The sequence below is a fragment of the Diaphorina citri genome, unplaced genomic scaffold (assembly GCF_000475195.1).
Source record: "Diaphorina citri unplaced genomic scaffold, Diaci psyllid genome assembly version 1.1 scaffold54, whole genome shotgun sequence".
In the NCBI taxonomy this organism is placed as follows: Eukaryota; Metazoa; Arthropoda; class Insecta; order Hemiptera; family Psyllidae; genus Diaphorina; species Diaphorina citri.
The window spans coordinates 403,740-426,130 of record NW_007377491.1 but is presented as its reverse complement, the minus strand read 5'-3'; the positions used below and the strand labels follow the sequence as shown (position 1 = coordinate 426,130).

The following is a 22,391-nucleotide window of genomic DNA, read 5'->3' as shown; positions in this document are numbered from 1 at the left end:
CCGCGGGTTCGATTCCCGCACGGGGCGGATTTTATCCTAAACGAATAATGTTCGTTCTCGGAATGGCCGGCTTTCTCCTATCCTGCCTTCCTCTCTTTCGGGACGGGACGATAAGACCCCAGGTGTTACAGTTCCCCCAATCAAACAAATAAAAAAAGAGACCAAGAAGAAAAGATGGTAAGGCAAAAAACCCAATAAAAAAAAAAAAAAAAAAAAAAAAAAAAAAAAAAAATGGTTGGAACTCACTATTGTGGATCAGGAGGAGCTTCCAACTTGTCTCTCGCGGAATTGAAAGCGGCTATAAGTGCACTCAGTTGAATTTTCTCACTCGTTCCAGCAGCCAGACGATATTCAATATCCGACATTTTCAACACAAGGTCTACCAACATGGATTCGGGAATCTCAACTGGAAGAATCAAAGTTTTTAATTTTTTATTAAGAGTTATTTACAGAGTTCAGCACTTAACACTATCCCCAACAGATATGTCATACCTCATACCCCTTGTCTAGTTACGAACAAATGGTGAAATTATGCCTGAGGCAATCTCTACCATGCCAGCCTAGTTACCTTGGTTGGTAGCGCGTCTACCTTGTAAGCGCTAGGTCACGGGTTCGATTCCCGCCCGCTGAACATAACAGTAAGGTAAAATATTTATACTTACGTCTATGAACAAGCAGGGATATTTCAGTCAAGATATCTGTGAGTGCCAAGCCTTTCTCAATCTTGATTTCTTGAATTTCTGAAATGAAATACAAATAAAATTGATTACACTTTGAAGGGGGGAAAAAAAACATTGTTACTTAGTAGTACCTACAGGTCCCAGAGATAAGTTCAGCATGCCCAAATGATTACCCATCTGGATACCAACCACGTGCAAATTTGCTTAACTTCAGTGATCACTGATTCACACCTTGATAATTCTCAGTACATAATATGTACCTACATAATGCTAAATAAGTTAAGTGTCAAAATGCAATTTTTTTCAGAAGAGATATAAAAAAATCATCTCATTTTAAAACAGTAAGTAGGTGGGTAGGTACTGTGTAAATAACACTTTTGGGTAACTGTTTGAAGAACTAAAGCAGAGCATACATGAGCAAGCCGCTTGACAAACAATCAAACATACATGTTTGCAAACTAATGCCAGCCGTTGTTCAGCACTTGAAACTATCATTAATTTAGGTTTGAGCAAACGTGAATCATTATATGATCCAAATCTCTTTCATAGTTTCACTCAATATAAAAATTCGTGTGTATGGGAGAAAGACGAGACGAGAGTTACATAGGTAAAAAAGTAGAGAAACTGGTAGTACAGGGGTAGCAAGAGGGAGAGACTAAAACTAGCATGAAGAGAGAAGGGATGGGGAAGGGTGGTGTTAGATCGGAAAGTATGAAGGAGTAAGATAAGAAAGGCTAACACAGTAATACTGACCCCCCAAAACAATACTTAAAAAAAAGTACCTTGGAACTGCTTTCGTACAGGGGTAGCAAGAGGGAGAGACTAAAACTAGCATGAAGAGAGAAGGGATGGGGAAGGGTGGTGTTAGATCGGAAAGTATGAAGGGGTAAGATAAAAGGGGTATGAAGGGGTAAGAAAGGCTAACACAGTAATACTGACCCCCCAAAACAATACTTAAAAAAAGTACCTTGGAACTGCTTTCGCATTATATACATCCAAGGCACATTCTTTTACATCAATGCCTATCCAAGAACGGAAAATTATTCGAACCCAGCACCTCCAGGTTGAGAGTCAGTGCTCTTGACCACTCCGCCACAGAGAGCAACCCCAAACAATACGAGGAAAAAGTGCAGTAAAAGAAGGGGACCAACCACTTCTCTGCTGGTAGTGATTCTTTTACACTTCTCACTTAATTATTACTCTAGCATTACTTACTGAGTAATTAGGTACTAGAATAAATTCTAGATGTTTTCACTGAATTTCTGGTCAAGTAAAAAAATGGGGGGAGTAAAGGATCTGATATCGTAAATATAATTGCTTCCTTTGTTTTTGTACTTACTGGTAGAAATAATATCCTGATGAGACACAAGTTCATCCAAGGTACTGGGCCTGTATTTTTCTACCCTGGAAACCAAAAGAGTAAAAATCTCAAATCTGTTGGAGTGTTGGCATAGGAATAGTTTAGTTTAATCATTCATGTGAAGAGTAAAGTTGCTTTCAAGAATGATGCTCTACTCTTTACAACACACATACCTACTTATGTACCAGATGATTATGTTGAAAAATGATATATCATCCTGGAAGAAACCAAACACATACGAGAAGAATCAAAAGATCTACTAAGGCTTAGGAAGAAAACACTTACTTTTCTTGTTCAATGACATAATCTAGTCTGGACATGATGAGAGAAGAATCAAGAGGACCAAATCTGAACCGTGTACATCTGGATTGTATGGCGGGGGGGATCTTACTCAAATAGTTGCATATTATACAGAACCGAACATTGGTGGTGAACTTCTCAATGACTGAAATAAAGAGACAAATTAACATGTTATTTGTAGACTACTAGATTGTTTTAAACTTCTTTGCCAGCCTAGTTAGCTTGGTTGGTAGCACGTCTTCCTTGTAAGTGATCAGTGATCCATTGAGAACTGGTGCATATGTATATGCTATCATCAATGGCCAAGATTTTTTTTTCTTCTTCTTCTTCTTTTTTTAACTTACTTCTCCTCAAAGCATTTTGAGCATCATTGGTCATGGCGTCTGCTTCATCCAAAATAATCAACTTGTAGCTACTCTTGTGCATAGTCTTGGTTGAGGCAAACTGAAAAATCTGATCTCTCACAATCCCAATACCTCGGTCATCTGAAGCATTCAGTTCAAGCACCTGGGAAAGTAGAGAGAATAGAATATGAAAACCTGGTTTGTCTTGGATAGGAAACAAGATTTTCAATACATAATGCTTTGTTCTATTCAAAGAGGGGTTAGAAATCAATGCGGTAGGTATTTATAAGTCATAAGTATAAGGAAGAAGTTGTTTTTTCTCTCTCTCTCTCTCTCTCTTCTTAGTCTTTTCTTTTTTTTACCCTTAAAGCAAGCAAAAATTCCAATATTGGTAGGTAGTTACCATCATTAATTACCTACTTACCATGGCATTGAACTGAGCCTTTGTGTACAATTTTCTAGCACAAGCCAAGATTGTTGTGGTTTTACCGGTCCCAGGAGGTCCATAGAACAGAAGATGTGGCAGCTCATTCTCATCAATGAATCTGTTGACTGAAAGAGAAAACAGAAGGAATTTGAAACTGGTATACCACTGTGACCATCACTGTCAATGTTTTAACACTTGTCACAAATGACATTCCCTAATAAAAGGCACCACACTAAAATTAGATGACCAGATTAAAGAGAAAACAGAAGGAATTTGAAACTGGTATACCACTGTGACCATCACTGTCAATGTTTTAACACTTGTCACAAATGACATTCCCTGATAAAAGGCACCACACTAAAATTAGATGACCAGATCGATATCTGTGAGTGCCAAGCCTTTCTCAATCTTGATTTCTTGAATTTCTGAAATGAAATACAAATAAAATTGATTACACTTTGAAGGGAAAAAAAAACATTGTTACTTGAGTAGTAGTACCTACAGGTCCTAGAGATAAGTTCAGCATGCCCAAATGATTACCCATCTGGGGATACCAACCACGTGCAAATTGGCTTAGCTTCAGTGATCACTGATTCACACCGTCCTTCATAATTCCTAGTACATATGTACCTGCATAATGCTAAATAAGTTAAGTGTTAAAATCCAATTTTTTTCAGAAGAGATAAAAAAAAATCTCATTTTAAAACAGTAATAATGTCGGAGAAAAAAAGAAAATGCGTAATTTTTTTTCTAGGATCGAACCGACGAGTAACAGAGTCCCCCCCCGAATGCCCACCCAAAGTGCCTATCTTTGTCAGCACAGCCGAACAGTTTAGAAAGGGGAGGAGTTTAGTTCAAATGCTAGGGGAAACTTTCCCCTACATTAACAAGTTTTGAGAAAGCTCCAAAGCTTTTGATACGAGGCTTGCTCTAAAGCTCTACAGGCATGCGCAGGAGAATTTCCCCCACTCTTGACTTCGACTGAAGCTCCTCCTTTTTCACTATGCTGACAAAGTTAGGCACTTTGGGAGGGCAGTCGGGTGGGGACCTTGTTACTCGTCAGTCTGGTAGCTTAAAAAAACCTCTCGCAATTTTTTTCGTGAATTTAATGAACTTTTTTCGTTTTTTCCCATTATTCCTTTCAATTTTATCTTTCTGAATTTTATTATTATTTTGAGTAATTCTTTTTATTCTGTTTTGATTTATTATGAATCTGAAATCAATTTTTTTTCCTTTCTTTGGGAGGGCAGTCGGGTGGGGACCTTGTTACTCGTCAGTCTGGTAGCTTAAAAAAACCTCTCGCAATTTTTTTCGTGAATTTAATTAACTTTTTTCGTTTTTTCCCCATTATTCCTTTCAATTTTATCTTTCTGAATTTTATTTTTATTATTATTATTTTTTTGAGTAATTCTTTTTATTCTGTTTTGATTTATTATGAATCTGAAATCAATTTTTTTTCCTTCGATTTTTCATTTTCAGAATTCAAACAATTCTTTCCGAAGAAATATGAGAACCATACAAATATTCTACGAATACTGTATCACATACAGTTCCCTACTGATCTCTACACTCGCTACTTGATTGTTTTTACGAGACTGAGTGGACCTCAATAGCAAGTACAATCTCTTATATTTTGAAAGAATTGTAAAACATTAAATGTTAAACCATTACTCTAAACCAATTCAAAATCATGTCATTTAACACCAACCTGTAAGTACAAACCCGAATCGAATTCGGAACTCTTGGTGCTGGTTATGAAAGTTAATCTTATTTCAAACAAAGTTACATGGAATACATTATTTTAATTTCGTAGGTAAAAACAAACCCCTCTGTATAAATATTGTAGGTACTAACTTAAAGATGTTTATTTTAACAAGATCGTGGAAATTATTTATTTTAATAAAACTTTGTAAATATTATTACAAAATTGAAAATTTGCATTTTTTTGTTTTTCTTTACTCTCTTCAAAACTATAAGGGAAAGTCGGCTAAGCTAAGACGCTACCCACGGAAAAAGTCCGATTTACACTATCGATATTTCAACTGATGACTTACCAATAGACTACGGACGTGTGACGTCATTTTGGGCAACAAACATGGGTCGCTATGTTGTTTCGGGTAAATGTCGCCAATGAACTTTTAATTAGCCAGCCTAATTAGCTTGGTACCGCGTCTGCCTTTTAAGCGCTGAGTCACGGGTTCGATTCCACCCGGGGCAGATTTTATCCTAAACGGATAATGTTTGTTCTCGGAACGGCTGGCTTTCAATCCTGAGACAATCCATGGTGGTAAAACTTGACCTGAGTATGAGCTGATTTGCTGATTGCTACAGTCCAGTAGACCAAAAATACACAAACATGTTGAAGTTGCTAACCTCTTGGGCAACAGCAATTAGGGTTTCGGGTCAATCCAATTTTTTACTCTGGTTAACTTTTTTAACCTAAAATGTTTGACCTTATCGAGGAAAGTCAGAGGGAAAGAAATCCTGTGATTTGTACTGACCTAACATGTAACTTACCAAGGTAAATTTGGTTTCTGTACTTGAGTCATGTTTAACAAATTTGCAAAAACACTTTCAGGAAGGAATCTCTCTTGCACTAGATTAAATAGTTACCACATAAACAGTACATGTTTACAGGAAATACATGTGAAAAGAGTTAAAACTGTTGGGTTTTGACGGAAAGCTCAAATTTGACAATAGTTCTAAACCCGGCGGGCGAACAGAACACGCAGTGGAACACGACTTTTTTTGCGTTCAAAATGTTCAAATTTGAAAAATCGCGGTTTTTGATTTTTGCTTGTCAGCCATCTTTATTTTTTTGGCGGGCTCCTAGAAAAGCCGCGTCCACACGCATTCTTGATATCGCGACAAATGAAAAATTAAACTGGGCCCGGCCAAGCTTGGATTTTGGATTCGGTTTTTTTACGTTTCGTTTTCGAGGACACCCTTCCCTTCATCAAGTTCATCATCACATGATGAAAATTAAAATGGATTTTAGATGAAAATTATTATTATTTTTTTTTTTTCCTTAAAGCGCTTTTTAACTCTACGAACAGTAAGTCGTTCGCGCTGATATCCCTAGGTTATATTAGATTGAGGGCTTTGAGGTATAAGAATAGGGAATCGACAGCTTCAACATCGTCAGATAGGGAGGGAGGTGAGGGCAAAGAGGCGCAAATGTGGGCATAAGTGACACAGACAAGTAAGTATATAATTATGTTGAATAGTGAGGATGTCCCCACACTGGCACACAGGTTGAGGTTCACGGGTGAACAAGTATGTATGGGTCAATCGTGTGTGCCCAATCCTGAGCCTCGTGAGCACCACCTCCTCCATCCTGGTGCTCCTTTGGCTGGATGGCCACTCCTCGATTTTAGGTTTTATTCTCTTGAGTTTGTTGTTGGGAATATCGTCCCACGACCTCTGCCATTGGGTCTTAATTAGTTTGGCAATCCAAGGTTTAAAGTCTTGAGGTGTGCATATATTGAGGTGAGCAACATTGTCATGATCACGGGGGATAATAGATAAAGGATCTTTGGCTGCCTGGTCTACGGCCTCGTTGCCGCCAATGCCGCAATGAGAGGGGAGCAACATTGTCATGATCACGGGGGATAATAGATAAAGGATCTTTGGCTGCCTGGTCTACGGCCTCGTTGCCGCCAATGCCGCAATGGACATGATGCCGTTTATTTCATTCCTTAATTCCCAGCCGTTTCTGAGATATAAGCGTGGTTCGCAAATCACGAACCACCCTGTATACATCCAAGGCACATTCTTTTACATCAACGCCTATCCAAGAACGGAAATCTTACGTATTCTTGAGAGTTCATTGCAACGGTCAATACATTAATTAGACTTACTTTATCATGGACACTCGTTGCTATTATGATAAAGTAAGTCTAATCAAGAACGGAAAATTATTCGAACCCAGCACCTCCAGGTTGAGAGTCAGTGCTCTTGACCACTCCGCCGCAGAGAGCAACCCCAAACAATACGAGGTAAAGGTGCAGTAAAAGAAGGAGAGATGAAGAGAGGATGACCTAATCACTTTTATTTACATAGAACTCACTTTTATAACAGAGATCCATGGATTCATTAAGGAGCCACCGCAAGATATTGGTGATCTCAGTCTTGGTAGGATATCCCACACTGTTGTACACTGTATCTTCATTCACTTCATCAGCATGCGCTGTAGCGGCACTCTGCAGAATATTCAGCACCTTACGCATATCACCGTCCGATAAGTCAATGATAGCTTTCTTTCCGTCCGGAGTTACGGGCAGTTCTTCAAAGGGTTCTCTCTGCTTTTAAAGACCAAGCACAAGTCCTCACGATGGTTGACTGCGGTTCAGGACAAGCCAGCCAAATTAACATGGCTAGAGCTAGAGACCATCACCCCGGTGTATAGCAGATACAAAAAGACACCTTTTCTTTATTCTGCTATCGCCATTCGGTGAAAGCTAAAGCCGCTACAACAACAACAACAACAACTATCGTACACTAGCTGAGTGGCTGGATAAACTAAGGTCTTTAGTTACAGGACTTTTACTCTCAATTCAGTAAGTTTGTGCCTCCTCATATAACATCATTCACCGTGATTGCTGTGATTACACAGATGGTCACCCATCCAGTTACAAACCATGTCTAACATGGCTTAATTTCATTTCAGTGATCCATTGAGAACTGGTGCATATGTATATGCTATCATCAATTGCCAAGATTTTTTTTTTTAACTTACTTCTCCTCAAAGCATTTTGAGCATCATTGGTCATGGCGTCTGCTTCATCCAAAATAATCAACTTGTAGCTACTCTTGTGCATAGTCTTGGTTGAGGCAAACTGAAAAATCTGATCTCTCACAATCCCAATACCTCGGTCATCTGAAGCATTCAGTTCAAGCACCTGGGAAAGTAGAGAGAATAGAATATGAAAACCTGGTTTGTCTTGGATAGGAAACAAGATTTTCAATACATAATGCTTTGTTCTATTCAAAGAGGGGTTAGAAATTAATGTGGTAGGTATTTATAAGTCATAAGTATAAGGAAGAAGTTGTTTTTTTTTCTCTCTCTCTCTTCTTCTTCTTCTTAGTCTTTTCTTTTTTTACCCTTAAAGCAAGCAAAAATTCCAATATTGGTAGGTACTCAAAAACCCGCGGGTTCGATTCCCGCACGGGGCGGATTTTATCCTAAACGGATAATGTTCGTTCTTGGAATGGCTGGCTTTCTCCTATCCTGCCTTCCTCTCTTAGATTTCGGGACGATAAGACCCCAGGTGTTACAGTTCCCCCGATTAAACAAATAAAAAAAGAGACCAAGAAGAAAAGATGCTAAGGCAAAAAACCCTGTAAAAAAAATGGTCGGAACTCACTATTGTGGACCAGGAGGAACTTCCAACTTGTCTCTCGCGGAATTGAAAGCGGCTATAAGTGCACTCAGTTGAATTTTCTCACTCGTTCCAGCAGCCAGACGATATTCAATATCCGACATTTTCAACACGAGGTCTACCAACATGGATTCGGGAATCTCAACTGGAAGAATCAAAGATTTTATTTTTTTTATATATATTAAGAGTTATTTACAGAGTTCAGCACTTAACACTATCCCCAATATACCCCTTGTCTAGTTACGAACAAATAGTGAAATTATGCCTGAGGCAATCTCTACCATGCCAGCCTAGTTACTTTGGTTGGTAGCGCGTCTACCTTGTAAGCGCTAGGCCACGGGTTCGATTCCCGCTCGGGGCGGATTTTATTCTGAACGAATAATGTTTGTTCTCGGAACGTCTGGATTTTTCCTATCCTTTCTTCCTCCAGACCAACCACTTCTCTGCTGGTAGTGATTCTTTTACACTTCTCACTTAATTATTACTCTAGCATTACTTACTGAGTAATTAGGTACTACAATAAATTCTAGATGGTTTCACTGAATTTCTGGTCAAGTAAAAAAATAGGGGGAGTTTAGGATCTGATATCGTAGATATAATTGCTTGCTTTGTTTTTGTACTTACTGGTAGAAATGATATCCTGATGAGACACAAGTTCATCCAAGGTACTGGGCCTGTATTTTTCTACCCTGGAAACCAAAAGAGTAAAAATCTCAAATCTGTTGGCATATGAATAGTTTAGTTTAATCATTCATGTGAAGAGTACAGTTGCTTTCAAGAATGATGCTCTACTCTTTACAACACACATACCTACTTATGTACCAGATGATTATGTTGAAAAATGATATATCATCCTGGAAGAAACCAAACACATATGAGAAGAATCAAGATCTACTAAGGCTAGGGTTTACTAACTTGGGATTGAGATGAATCAAGAATTTCCCTGTACTTAATAGCCAGGTTAACCTTGGATGAACTCAATCCTGAGACAATCCATGGTGGTAAAACTTGACCTGAGTATGAGCTGATTTGCTGATTGCTACAGTCCAGTAGACCAAAAATACACATGTTGAAGTTGCTAACCTCTTACTGTATCTTCATTCACTTCATCAGCATGCGCTGTAGCGGCACTCTGCAGAATATTCAGCACCTTACGCATATCACCGTCCGATAAGTCGATGATAGCTTTCTTTCCGTCCGGAGTTACATTTACTCTGAAAAGAAAAGTGTCAATGGACGTTAGTTAATACTAGATTTTTTATTATTATTATTATTATTTTAAGTTGGCTTGGTTGGTAGTGCGTCTGCCTTTTAAGCGCCAGACCGCGGGTTCGATTCCCGCCCGGGGCGTATTTCATCCCTCAACGGATAATGTCCGTTCTCGAAACGGCTGGCTTTCTCCTGTCCTGCCTTCCTTCTCTTCAATTTCGAGACTATAAGACCTTAGCAGTTACAGTTCCCTCTATCAAACCTCTTAAAAAATCAAGAGGTTTTGATGGAGAGAACTGTAACTGCTAAGGTCTTATCGTCTCGAAAAAAAATCAATAAGGTTCTGTAGCTTCAATTGAAATCAATAAGGTTCTGTAGCTTCAATTGAAATCAATAAGATTTTCTTTTTTTTAAGGTTCTGTAGCTTCAATTGAAATCTATAAGGTTCTGTGTAACGTGTCTGCTTTGTATTATTCCCTAGGTCGCGGGTTCGATTCCTGCTCGGGACGGATTTTATCTATCGTCTCGAAAAAAAATCGAAGGGAGAAGGAGAACAGGATATGAGAAAGTTAGCTGTTCCGAGAACGAACCCTGTTTAGGATAAAGTTTGCCCCGGGCGGGAATTGAACCAACGACCTAGCACTTACGAGGTAGGCGTACTACCCTTCAAGCTAATTAGAAGAGCCATGAACTAAATTTTGAAGCCCTGCCTCGGTAGTGTAGTGGTCAAGACACTCGCCTGGTAAACAGGAGGGCACGAGTTCTATCCCAGGCGAGACATGGAATTTTATCCTCAATATATTTTGAGAATTTGACCAACTAAATTTTGAAGCCCTGCCTCGGTAGTGTAGTGGTCAAGACACTCGCCTGGTAAACAGGAGGGCACGAGTTCTATCCCAGGCGAGGCATGGAATTTTATCCTCAATATATTTTGAGAATTTGACCACAGTAATAGTCTAATAGTAGTAGCCTACTGCTGGAGTAAAGGGACTTTTCAGTCCTATTCGAGCAGTATAAATAAGCACTATTATGATTTTTATACTGAACTCTGCACACAGGAATTTCGTCAGAATTAGGCGAGCTATCAATTAAATTAGGAAGAAAACACTTACTTTTCTTGTTCAATGACATAATCTAGTCTGGACATGATGAGAGAAGAATCAAGAGGACCAAATCTGAACCGTGTACATCTGGATTGTATGGCGGGGGTGATCTTACTCAAATAGTTGCATATTATACAGAACCGAACATTGGTGGTGAACTTCTCAATGACTGAAATAAAGAGACAAATTAACATGTTATTTGTAGACTACTAGATTGTTTTAAACTTCTTTGCCAGCCTAGTTAGCTTGGTTGGTAGCACGTCTTCCTTGTAAGTGATCAGTGATCCATTGAGAACTGGTGCATATGTATATGCTATCATCAATGGCCAAGATTTTTTTTTCTTCTTCTTCTTCAATGAGAGGGACACCACATCAGTTTGACATATTTTCCAACAGCTTTTAGGTCACTCCATGCCGAATGGATTTGGGAGATGATAAGGCAGGAAAAGTAAGGATTGACTATGGCAGATATATAGGGAGCCCATTGAGTCACTGACTATTAAGAATCTCATGGCAGGGTGATTTATAATGGACCTGAGACAGAGGAGGATAGCAATTAGTTGAGCTGAAAAAATAGAGTTAATAGAATTTAACGTAGGTACATATTAGAGGTACCTATTGGCTGACAGAATGCCATCAACACTAAAGGCACAGCTGGTAAAGGTTGCGGATTTTTGGAGCCATCTGTAAAACATAACACATAAGTAGAGTATTTTGAACAAATAATATCAAGAAATTTTTGCTGATATGTCAATGGGGAAGTGTCAGCTTTTTTAAAGAACTCAATAGAAAAAAAAATCATTTTAATTATTGATATGTCAATAAATTTAACTGTCAAATCTATGGTGATAAATGATCACCAATTTATTGTTCAAATAAAATTTGAATGTGCCTAAAAAAAGTAGGTACCTACTCCCTGGATAACATCATACGCGTACCGTAGGTATTTGCAAACCCAATAGTCAAATCTGTGGAATAACAGCTAATTTTACCGCTCCAAAATGTCCCACTAAAAAATTGGGAAGGTGTATTATATTATAACCACTTACTTAATCTCCCTACAGTTGTACCTACCGTAACCTACCTATACGTAGGGTGTACCTAATAATAAAAAGGGGATCCTCTAGATCTAGATAAAAACGTTATAAATTATATAAAACGTAACCTGTTTTTCACGTACATAATAGGTAAACATATAATTCATAATTATGTGTAAATGTGTTTTTAATGCTAATGCATAAAAATACAGTTTATGGATTAGTCAAATGTAGGGGAATAATAGGGAAGGTGTCCCAAAGGGGCCACCTTAATGAAGATCATTCAAACCTGACATCTCATAACCCCCAGGTCTAACTAGTTCTCATGATGACTTTGGCCACTTTCGGACATTAGGTACCTACAAGTCCAAGTCGATGAGTTGGGACTTCCAAAAGTAAGTAGGTAGGGTATCTACGGGCTGAAAAGTCTGGACCAATAGGTAGGTAGGTACCTGTACCTAATATTATACCTATCTATAAATGTTACACCGCACCGTATAGCAAAAGTACCTATAATGAAAAAATCACATTTAAAAGGTACATAACAGGTAGGTATCTAACCATCTAAAGATTCTAAAGTCTACAACCATGCACAACTCTCGAACGTCATTATTCTAGTCGACCCAGAAAATAGGTAGGTATAATAAATGTCGAAGTCATTGAACGATTTTTTTTAAATTATTTTTTACTGTCTTCTATTTGTTTTGCTGATGGGGAAAAAATATATTATTGATCTTTCACAAGTGGATAAATTGTCCGGAATGACGATTTTATAGTTCATTTGCACTTCATTCTTTGACGATGATGCTGTGTATAAGACTTGTGCTTTTACACCTCCTCGCGTGTTTGAAACCTGCTATCTCAGAAGGTAATATTTAACTTCATAGAATGTTTTACTACTTACAGGACATAGGCACCTCTTCACTTACGAGTATATCCTTGAATCGTTGGTCCGCAACAAAGGATATATCGATCTGACAAGATTTTGGGCCGTCCGAAAAACATCGCCCAAAACAATCGAAAAGCATAAGGTACTTGCCAACATCAAGTTCATAGACGCGTACCTATGCTATATAGGATATAGGTACCTTTATTTGTGTCCATCGAGGGAACTTAGCCGTCCAGCAATAGATGTTAAACGAAATTTTTAATTTGTAACAATAAAGTACCTATGTAAATAAATCTAGGTAGGTACCTATAGGAACCTAAGTAAGAATGAAAAAAATAGGAAAGATAAATAAAAAATAAAAAAATAATTACCTAATGGTTTTGTCGTAAAATTTTGCAGGGCCATTTTTCCGTCACGATGCAGACCCGGCGTTGGTGAAATATTTGCAGCCCAACGATATTTCTGATGGCAAATACGACAATATAACCATGGAGGAGGCTGAGAAGATCGGCCTATGTGCCCGGCCTTGTGACGGAGCCAAACCGATGGTTTGCTACTATCACTTCACCCTGGAAAACTATGCCACTATTGGACCGTGAGTACCTATGTATAACCCTTTGTTCCGACGCTCTTATTGAGAAACAACCACTTTCCTGAAGCCAGCCACTCACCATCAGGTACACTTGATCAGGTACACCTCATCAGGTCTACCTGATGGTGTGTGTGCTCATCAGGTATCAGGTAGACCTCACAGGCGGACCTGATCACGTGTACCTGTCAGGTCTAGCTGATAGTAAGTGTCTGGCCTAAGAGACTCTTTTATTAATTGTATCAACTTGGTATATTTCCTTTTTACACTGATAATGCCGCCACTGGCTGAGTCCTCACAAGGCTGAGAGTATAATGTATTCCAGGCAGAGCCGAAAAAACTTTGACTCGAACTCAGGACCTTCATAATACATACCTAGGTACATATTATGAAAGTCTAAACTATACCTACGCAATCTACGCTTTCATTTCATGTCCATGTTCTTTTCTCAACACTTTTTGTTCCCTGTTTCACCCAGAGCATGTGGTAACTGTATTAACGGAACTATGGACGATTGTTTTAAGAAAGGTTGCGTCACGGCTGATGGAGTAGAGCGACCCATTTTGACCATCAACAGACGTCTGCCTTCACCCTCCATTCAGGTAAGCATCTTTTTCAAGTAATAGAGTTGGTCTATTCTAGATCTGGCTTAAGGCCTTTAAATCGGAAGTATAGCAGCCTGAAATTTCCCTTGATGATAAAGAAATAACAAAGGTTGACTCATAAAATTTGTAGCCAAAACCAAATGTCAGCCTTAAAGCAATCATCCTAGGGCTGAATGAGAGCCTGACGAAAAACGCTCACCCCGTCTGAACCCGGGAAAAAGCGGAGAACCCTAATTTTCCTAGTCCATCCTAGTTCAGCAAAAACGGTAAAATCAGGGAAAATTTTGAAAATTGATAAAGAGGGTCTCCTTTACGAAATACGAAACTTTTTTTATGATCGCGGTCAAACGGTTCAGACGACATCGACAGGACAAATAGCTCAGTCTTTAAGGACAATCAATCCATATATAAAATTAATGTTGCTCTGGCATCCCTTCCTACAGGTGTGTCGCGGTGACACGATCGTAGTGGATGTGAAGAACAAGATAGTGGATCGAGTGGTCACCATCCACTGGCATGGAGTGTACCAGAGACACACCCCTCACTCGGATGGCGTACCGTTACTTACCCAATGCCCTATCATACCGGAGACTACATACCGGTATAAGTTCCCCGCTATGCCCTATGGAACGTTCTTCTATCACTCCCATATAGGTGAGCTAAGATGGTCCAGAAAACGAAGACTTTTTGGCGGACAAAAATAACGTAGTTTGTGTTTTTTGTCCAAGAGGTCGGGGATGGTGTCCTGATTAAGGGATCAAATGTCCCTGTATTGCTTTACAGATATGAATTCAATAATCAGTCATATGTAAAGGTGTACCTACCTATCTCTACTGTACAGTACTTACGGGTATGTCTATAAGATCTTATATTATTATGTGAGTAATTAAGTATAATGAATTAATGAACATACATTGATAGATACCATTCGACACAAACATAACATGCATAGGTCGCTAATGTACATCTGTGGTTACACTGAACTATAAGTATAATGTAGTGAAGGTAGGTACATAGATCAACCTAATATTGAGAATAGCCATTCCCCCAGCTACCCCCCCCCCAAATGCCTTTAGGGATGTGCTACCTATATTTAGATTGTCATGTAGAAGTTCGCTTAGCTGGTTATAGCTGTGAAACCGGGCACAAAAGATTTTTTTCTCCTCCTCAGGATTTCAAAAGATGGACGGTCTTGAAGGGCCGCTCGTCATTCGTCGGCCGAAGAAGGCCGATCCGAATCGGGACCAGTACGATACGGACTATCCCTCGCATACGATCATCATCACGGATTGGCTGCACGGAATGACGGACGCCAAGTTCCCGGGTAACACATATGCTAACTTTGGAACGCGAACGGAATCCTTCCTCATCAACGGACGAAGTGTGTTCAAATCGGTACGTTTGACGTAAATATTTACTGTTTATTTTACACCCATGTTACCTATGTAGTCTTAAAAAAAAAGTGTTTCACCACCGTTTTTATTTCGTAGCATGCCCATCCTGTAGTATATCCCTCATCAGATGGGCGATAAAAGACACAGTACTTACTTCCCAATTAGATGCTGGGTCAACACGAGAATACAAGAAACTCCAGAAAGTAACCCGGGTCTTGGGTTGGGATTTTCTTATTGATTCAATGGTTAGCTAGAGCTTCCTCCATCTCCCTTTCCATTTTATCCTCGTATTCGAACAGCATTTTCCCTCAAGGTTAAGGTTGCTTTACACCGCAGCCACTTTAGACTTTTTGTGTCCGTTTTATCCTAACATCCCTTCTTCATATTTTCAGGGCAATGGAACATCAAACCCCGTGCCTTACTCCAAGTTCAAGGTCAACAAAGGGCTCCGTCACAGATTTCGAATCATCGGGGGTTCCTGTTTGGCCTGCCCCATGTTGTTCTTTGTCGAGAAGCATCGCATGAATCTGATCACGGTGGACGGAACCCCGGTACAACCTCAGATGTTTGACTCCATTACTATTTTTCCTGGTCAGTATACTCCGGTTAACAGTGCAATAGTCCTAAACATAAATTTGGACGCGGCACACATGGGATCAAGAAGAGACCGCCTTAATATACTTCGGTTACGAAAAGTAAAAACAATCTAATGAACCATTTTTATAAGAAAGAAAAGGAAATTTTGATGGGAGATTTTGCTTCTGCAGCGACGATACCCGGTATATGGGGCAAAGAGAAACAAATTAGTGGAGATGGCAAAACTTCCATGTCTTGCTTTAGTAGTGGAGATGTCAAAACTCCGATCTCTAGGTGTAGTACCTAGTGGAGATGCCAAAACTCTCATTTCTAGCTTTAGTAATGGAGATGCCAAAACTCCGATCTCTAGGTTTAGCAGTGGATAATATGTCAAAACTCATGTTCAGTAGCCTCTCTTGTGTGTAAAGGGATTTTGTAATCTCCTTCATGTATTTTCTATGTAACTTGTTCTCCTCCCCGGGACCCCGGGTATATTTCAGGTGATCGTATGGATGTCGTGATCACAGCAAATCAGTCAGGCGGTTCATTCTGGATACAAGTGAGGACTTTGTGTACTCCCAATGTTTCCGCGGAAGCCATCCTAGAATATAGCGACGGTAATGGCACTAAGGAGCAATCAACTCGGCCAGCCTTCGACGCCTATCCTAGAGGAAGGGTAAGAAATAAGAAATGTCATGTATAGAGCATTTACTATCATCTACCAAACACACACAAAACACAAAAAGCCCACTCTGAGGCTTAGGTGTAGGGACAAATGTCCCAAAGGATGGGCTAAGCTTCTACGAATCGACGAAGTGTAGGGAAATCTTCACAAACTCCTGCTGCGTTCTCTTTGTTTGGTTTGACCATTCGTCTCGAGGTGGAAATATGTAGGATAAAATATTTCAGGAATTGACAACTCTAAAGTTGTCAGAGAGCGAAGGGCAAAGCAAAAAGAGAAACACTCAGGCGTGAAATATCTTAAGTGTCTGGGTTACGCCTGAGTGTTTCTCTTTTTGCTCTGCCCTTCGCTCTCTGACAACTTTAGAGTGGCTCGTACGAGTTGACACGTGTCATAGCCAAGTATGGTATGTATAAACGAGCTAGGTTCATGGAAATACGGAAATTTCGACGTTTTCTTCTTCTCTCAGTATTCAGAATTGCACCTCCTGAATATGGTTCCTTTTTCTTTCAGGCTTTAAGTTTAGGATTTCAGCTCCTCAATCATATTGTCCTCACTCCCTTGATTTCAGAGTTTGAACGCTCTGGACTCTTCGGACTGTTCCGACACGAACCCGAACGTCTGCTGGAACCACGTCAACTCCCTCACACCGGCCACGGAGAAAGCGACAGTCCTGAAAGCGGTTCCCGACATCCGGCTGGTGTTCGCCGTCGATGAGTACCACTTCACACGGGACTCGCTGTTCTGGAACGACGAGGACGAGTATCATCGTTGGTTCCGTGAGTGAAGATTTTTTTTGGGGGGTAGTCAAGGCTGGAATTACAACTAGGCACGCTAGGCAATTTTCTAAGGGCGCAAAAAAAAAATAATAATAATAATAATAAAATAATAAAAGTATACACGACAATTTTAGGTACCCCTCCCCGTTTCTCAAGGGTGCAAAAATTATGTAAATCGGGCCCTGGGGGTAGTTCCCCACAGGATAAACCGGTGGTTTCCGTTAGTCCTATGTTAACAGCAGTCTAAATAATGCACATGTAATTGGACGTTCATCGCCTCGATGTTGTCCCGCTTTGAACTGTTCCTCTGCACGATGCGCCCCTCAGGTGACTCTGCAATCCCGCCTTTAATTTGCAGCGCCGGCCGCACCTTGGGCAGGATGGCTGGATACTCACATAGGATACTCATATAAGTACATAACTATCTCACAAGAGCACAAACCGTGTGCGGACTTCCATCACTGCCAAAAGATTTCGTCCTTCTATTCATTCTCCACTGTTCTCTTTCTAGAATCCTCGCCGAACGTAATCAAAACGCACGTGACCAACAACATCAGTCTGGGTATCCTTCCGTTTCCCATCCTATCCCAGGATCTGCCAATCCCGAAAGAGATGGAGTGTCCCAAAGACAGGTCCGTGTGCGGAAAAAGCGCCGAAAAAGGTGGCAAACTGTGCGAGTGTGTCGAAATCATCAAAGTCGGCCTCAACCAAGTGGCGGAGATCATCTTTATTGATTGGAGTAAGTATAGAATTTGTTCTTCTTTTTACAGAAATCAGAAACTTGTATGATTACGTCCACCTATCTTACGATGGGTCATACATCTCAACATCCAGAGTTCAGTCGACCGAAGACAATGGACATCGCTTGATCGCTTGACCTTGTAGCCGCTGCTACAAAATCATGGGCGAAAATGAATAAAACTTGCCACAACTGAGGCCCACAGCCCCAACATCAATGGTATTACATGATGGAAACGGTTGAGTGGGCTACGGGAGGTTTCACTACACTCTCTTCCTTCTCTTCTATACATTTCAGTTGGTCCCACTTCCACGTTCCTTCACCCAATGCACCTACACGGCACAGATATCTACATCATCGAGCAGGGCATCATTCCAGTCGCTGAAGACCATCGGGCATTCGTTGGGAAACTGCAAGAGCGTCTGGCCAGGGAGGGACCTGACTTGGCGACAAAGATTCGGCCGCAACCCTGCGTGAAAGACACGGTCACCATACCACCCAATGGATATACGGTGGTGCGAGTACACTTCAACAATCCTGGTAAGACTTTTTTAAACTTGTTTACAGTAGTCGTATTCATATATTCAAATATGTAATATTCAAATATGTAATCGGGGTTTAGTGAGCGACCATTCTGAGAGCAACGAGCACGATCATTGTTGTTGTTAACGTCATTGACAACGTTCAGAGGAAGGTGGCTGCCGTCACAGGGTTGGTTCATTTGGGTGGGGTCACGTGGGGTGTGCCGGGCATAATTATAAACACTCCTGTATTCTGGGCATAGGTCGGGGATCCCAGGGTCAATACGGTGTTGGTAGTTGGGCAGTCGTCGACACCATCCCGAGCGCACGATCAATCGCGTAGATGTTCGCCATTTTCCGACGAGCACGAACGCGATGGGCGATGGAAGGCGAACTTTCTTTCCCTTTATCAAAATCCCAAAGGTGTTTTTTTTTATATATATTTGTTTTCTGTAATTCTGTTCTTCTTACCTCTCCCAGGAATTTGGATCATGCACTGTCATTTCATCTTCCACACGGAGACGGGCATGAACACGGTATTCCAAGTGGGAGACCGCAAGGATTTCGTCCAGACGCCTCCTGAATTTCCGACCTGCAACAACTACCTGCCACCCGTAGATCCAAACGAGTTCAAAAATATCGACTGGGATGACGAGCCGACCTTACAGACGTGAATACGCTTCCATTGAACAACGCATTAGGTGTAAATAAATATAGGGATGCGGATGGAATCAGCAAAAGAAATAGCAAAGATTGAGTGCGAAGGGCATCCACTCGTAAAATTTGTAGCCAAAACCAAAAATGTCAGCCCAAAGTAATCACCCTAGTTAGGGTTGATTGAGAGGCTGACGAAAAACGCTGACCGCGTCTGTACACCGGAACAGGCTAAGAAAAAGAAGATAGAATCAGCATTAACAACAGGTGCCACACCCCTTGAAACGTTGGGTAGCTTGTAGCCGAATGGGGTGTAAAAGCCCCGTCACCAAAGACCTTGGCAGTTGTACAGTGAGGTTAACCTTCTATCAAAGAAACAAAATACCTATAGGTCTGGCTAAGGGACCTTAAACAAGGATCAGAGCAGCCAAACCCTAACCAGCCTGGCTAGCTGGAAATTAAAAAGGGTTTATCATACTGCCAAGGAAAAGTACACAGGTCCTCATGATGGTTGACTGCGGTTCGGGACGGGCCAAGTAATCTTGGCTAGGGAACCATCAACCCCCCTCGGTGCAGCTACACCGCCACAACAATAAAAAAAAAAAATAATAATAATAATAAAAAATAATAATATTAATAATGATATATAAAAAAAAAGTCTCAACTTTCCTATTCATTGGATCAGTTAGTTTTGAATTACCTAAGTATCTCTTTTCATTCTTTTACTTTAAGCCTTTTGATGAAAGTTCAAAGGTTCTCTGCTCTCTGCTTATTACCTACTATTACCATTAGCTTATTCAAAGTTTAAAGCTGTAGCTTGCTCATAAAAAGTTTTTTTAACTTGAAGATTATTGACCGTACACATCAATATATTTAAATTTTTACTGCCTGTTCCTGGCCTTGATCCTATGATTCTTGGATTACAAAAACCTCAGTCTTAACCACTGCTATGCATTGCACACTAGTGGTCTGAACACCTAGGTTGCCTGATACTGTTGAGATATGAAATCAAGGTTGAATATTCAGTGTGACCCTGATTCAAGCACTGGGAAGATTGCTTGTATATTGGTGTTGCCTAGTAGATAGGTGGAATATTTGAAAAGAACAAAGATCATCTGAATACAATGGAATTGAATAGAAGTAAGGTTGAACAGTAGAGATTGTCCTAGGCAATCTTTATATTATTACCTACATATTTTATTTACATATACCTAGGTATTTATTTATTTTACTTTAACTACTGCTACTACTCTTAGCCTAACCTAACCTGTCCAACAAAATTAGTAAGAGGAAAAGGACAGGGTACTTACTTTCACAGAGCTACTACAACAACAATGAACAACGTTCTATTAAAATAAAACATCAGTTTTTGTGTTGTATGTACATGTAGGTATTTGGAAAAAGTCCCATTATATCAAAAGCTTTAAAAGACCTCTTTCATTGTGTTCACTTACATCAATAATTGTGACAATAGGTACACTTTCATCAATAATTTTGATAATAGGTACCTAAGTACTGTGCTCTTTGTTTGTTCAACAACAACAACAACAACAACAACAACAACAACAACAACAACAACAACAACAACAACAACAACAACAACAACAAAATACCTACATGATGATTGTAAAAAAATATAATAAAAATCTGTATCCACCCTGTAGTTCTAATTTTAGGGTCACCCTATTTTTCTAATGCTAGGGTCATCCCAAAATCCTTGTTCAATCTTTTTTGTTTTTAACTTTGAACGAAAGCGTCAACACGGGAAGGAGAGAAAACATAGATACGGAAGGGAGGCACGTTCAAGGAGTATTTTGCTGAAAGCGCTAGCGTTTTCCTGTGTTTTTTTTCCTGTTTTTTTTTTTTTTTTTCTTTTTTTTTAGTCTTGAAATTCCGGGTCGCTTTTTTTTTCCTTTTTTTTTTTTTTTTTTCTTTTTTTTTAGTCTTGAAATTCCGGGTCGCTTCGGAAGAACAATTTTCATATCCTCATCTTCGGAGGATACAAGATTACGAGAAAAAAAAAGAGATGAAGGTACCGTGCCTATACTAGGCAGATTGTTTTTCCATGGAGGTTCCTATAGAGAACTTACTCCGCGGGTGCGGGTGAAAATTAGCTGCGAGACTGCAAACTACACCCACTATCAGGTAGACCTGACAGACACGCCTGAACAGGCCTACTGATGTCTGAGGCCAGCCACTCACTATCAGGATCAGGTAGACCTGACAGGGGGGCCTGTTCAGGCGTACCCCATATGAAAAATAGGCCGGGTGCCCGGGCGGCGCTACGAACTCTTGACGTTCAAGCTTCATCCGACACGCTTGAAGCGAATCTTCGTTATAGCCACAGATCATGAACCTAAAGACATTTTACTGACGACTATTCCTTTTACTGAATTATTTTATGTCGCTGCTGGGATTCGAACAACAGTTCCCCCGGTTATGAATCCAATATATGGATCAGCCAAGTGCACTCTACTGGAAATAGACCTACGCTAGAAAAAATAGAAGTAGGTACCTAGACAAAAAAAAAAAAAAAAAAAAAGAGACAATGATCTGAATATTGAACCCCCTGTATAATCTTATTAAGAATTCTATAGAGACGATGCGAGCATATATAGGAACAAGCAAATTCCAAAACAGTACTGAAAAACCTTCAGCCAGTCCCAGACAAACATTAATCAGACAATGGTATAGGATTGGTAGAGAAGGTACTAGAGAACCAACAACTACCATACCCAGGTCTGCATCTCATCTCAGTACACAGAATCTTTGTATCAAGCATTCTAATAAAAAGAATCTCTTCTGTTCATAATGAACCTGTTTCTGACATTATTGTTCCCTGTAAGAAGCCTCGCGTCCGTGTGGCTTGTGACCATTAATCACAAGTCCAAACCTTCGTCCCATGGTTCATTCTCTCATGAACACGCCCTGTATTTAAATCCAGAGGAAAATTGTCGAAATTTCCGCCACAATCTCTGAGAATGTGATACGCGGTTCTTACTTTATATTATGCACAAATATATTGCACTTACCATACACATTTGCGTTTCTGCGAATACTTGGAACTATTGATTCCTATTTCTCTCATACGTTATGATATTCCCCTTTTTATTTGCTTTTAT

General features: G+C 40.0%; 3 protein-coding genes across 3 annotated transcripts in view; 2 read left to right on the top strand and 1 right to left on the bottom strand.

Annotated features, from left to right (window-relative positions):
- Window positions 1-4,860, top strand: part of LOC103517117 (mucin-5AC) — a 26,308-nt gene extending 21,448 nt beyond the window's left edge. The window contains exon 13 of the mRNA XM_026829242.1: window positions 4,591-4,860. The gene's annotated coding sequence lies outside the window, so the exon portion shown is untranslated. The remainder of the gene's footprint in view (window positions 1-4,590) is intronic.
- Window positions 238-22,391, bottom strand: LOC103517096 (replication factor C subunit 5). The gene is made up of 9 exons (XM_026829121.1): window positions 22,302-22,391; window positions 9,117-9,181; window positions 3,109-3,236; window positions 2,685-2,847; window positions 2,325-2,485; window positions 2,226-2,257; window positions 2,020-2,084; window positions 663-740; window positions 238-406 (listed from the first exon to the last, which is right to left on the bottom strand). Exons 1-9 carry the CDS (start codon window positions 22,355-22,357, stop codon window positions 246-248), a joined length of 909 nt encoding a protein of 302 aa, XP_026684922.1. The 5' UTR covers window positions 22,358-22,391; the 3' UTR covers window positions 238-245.
- On the top strand, window positions 12,587-19,504 carry LOC103517108 (laccase-1-like). The gene is made up of 11 exons (XM_008482130.3): window positions 12,587-12,709; window positions 13,130-13,325; window positions 13,798-13,921; window positions 14,368-14,578; window positions 15,096-15,319; window positions 15,711-15,909; window positions 16,395-16,570; window positions 17,148-17,355; window positions 17,867-18,094; window positions 18,392-18,634; window positions 19,096-19,504. Exons 1-11 carry the CDS (start codon window positions 12,643-12,645, stop codon window positions 19,287-19,289), a joined length of 2,070 nt encoding a protein of 689 aa, XP_008480352.1. The 5' UTR covers window positions 12,587-12,642; the 3' UTR covers window positions 19,290-19,504.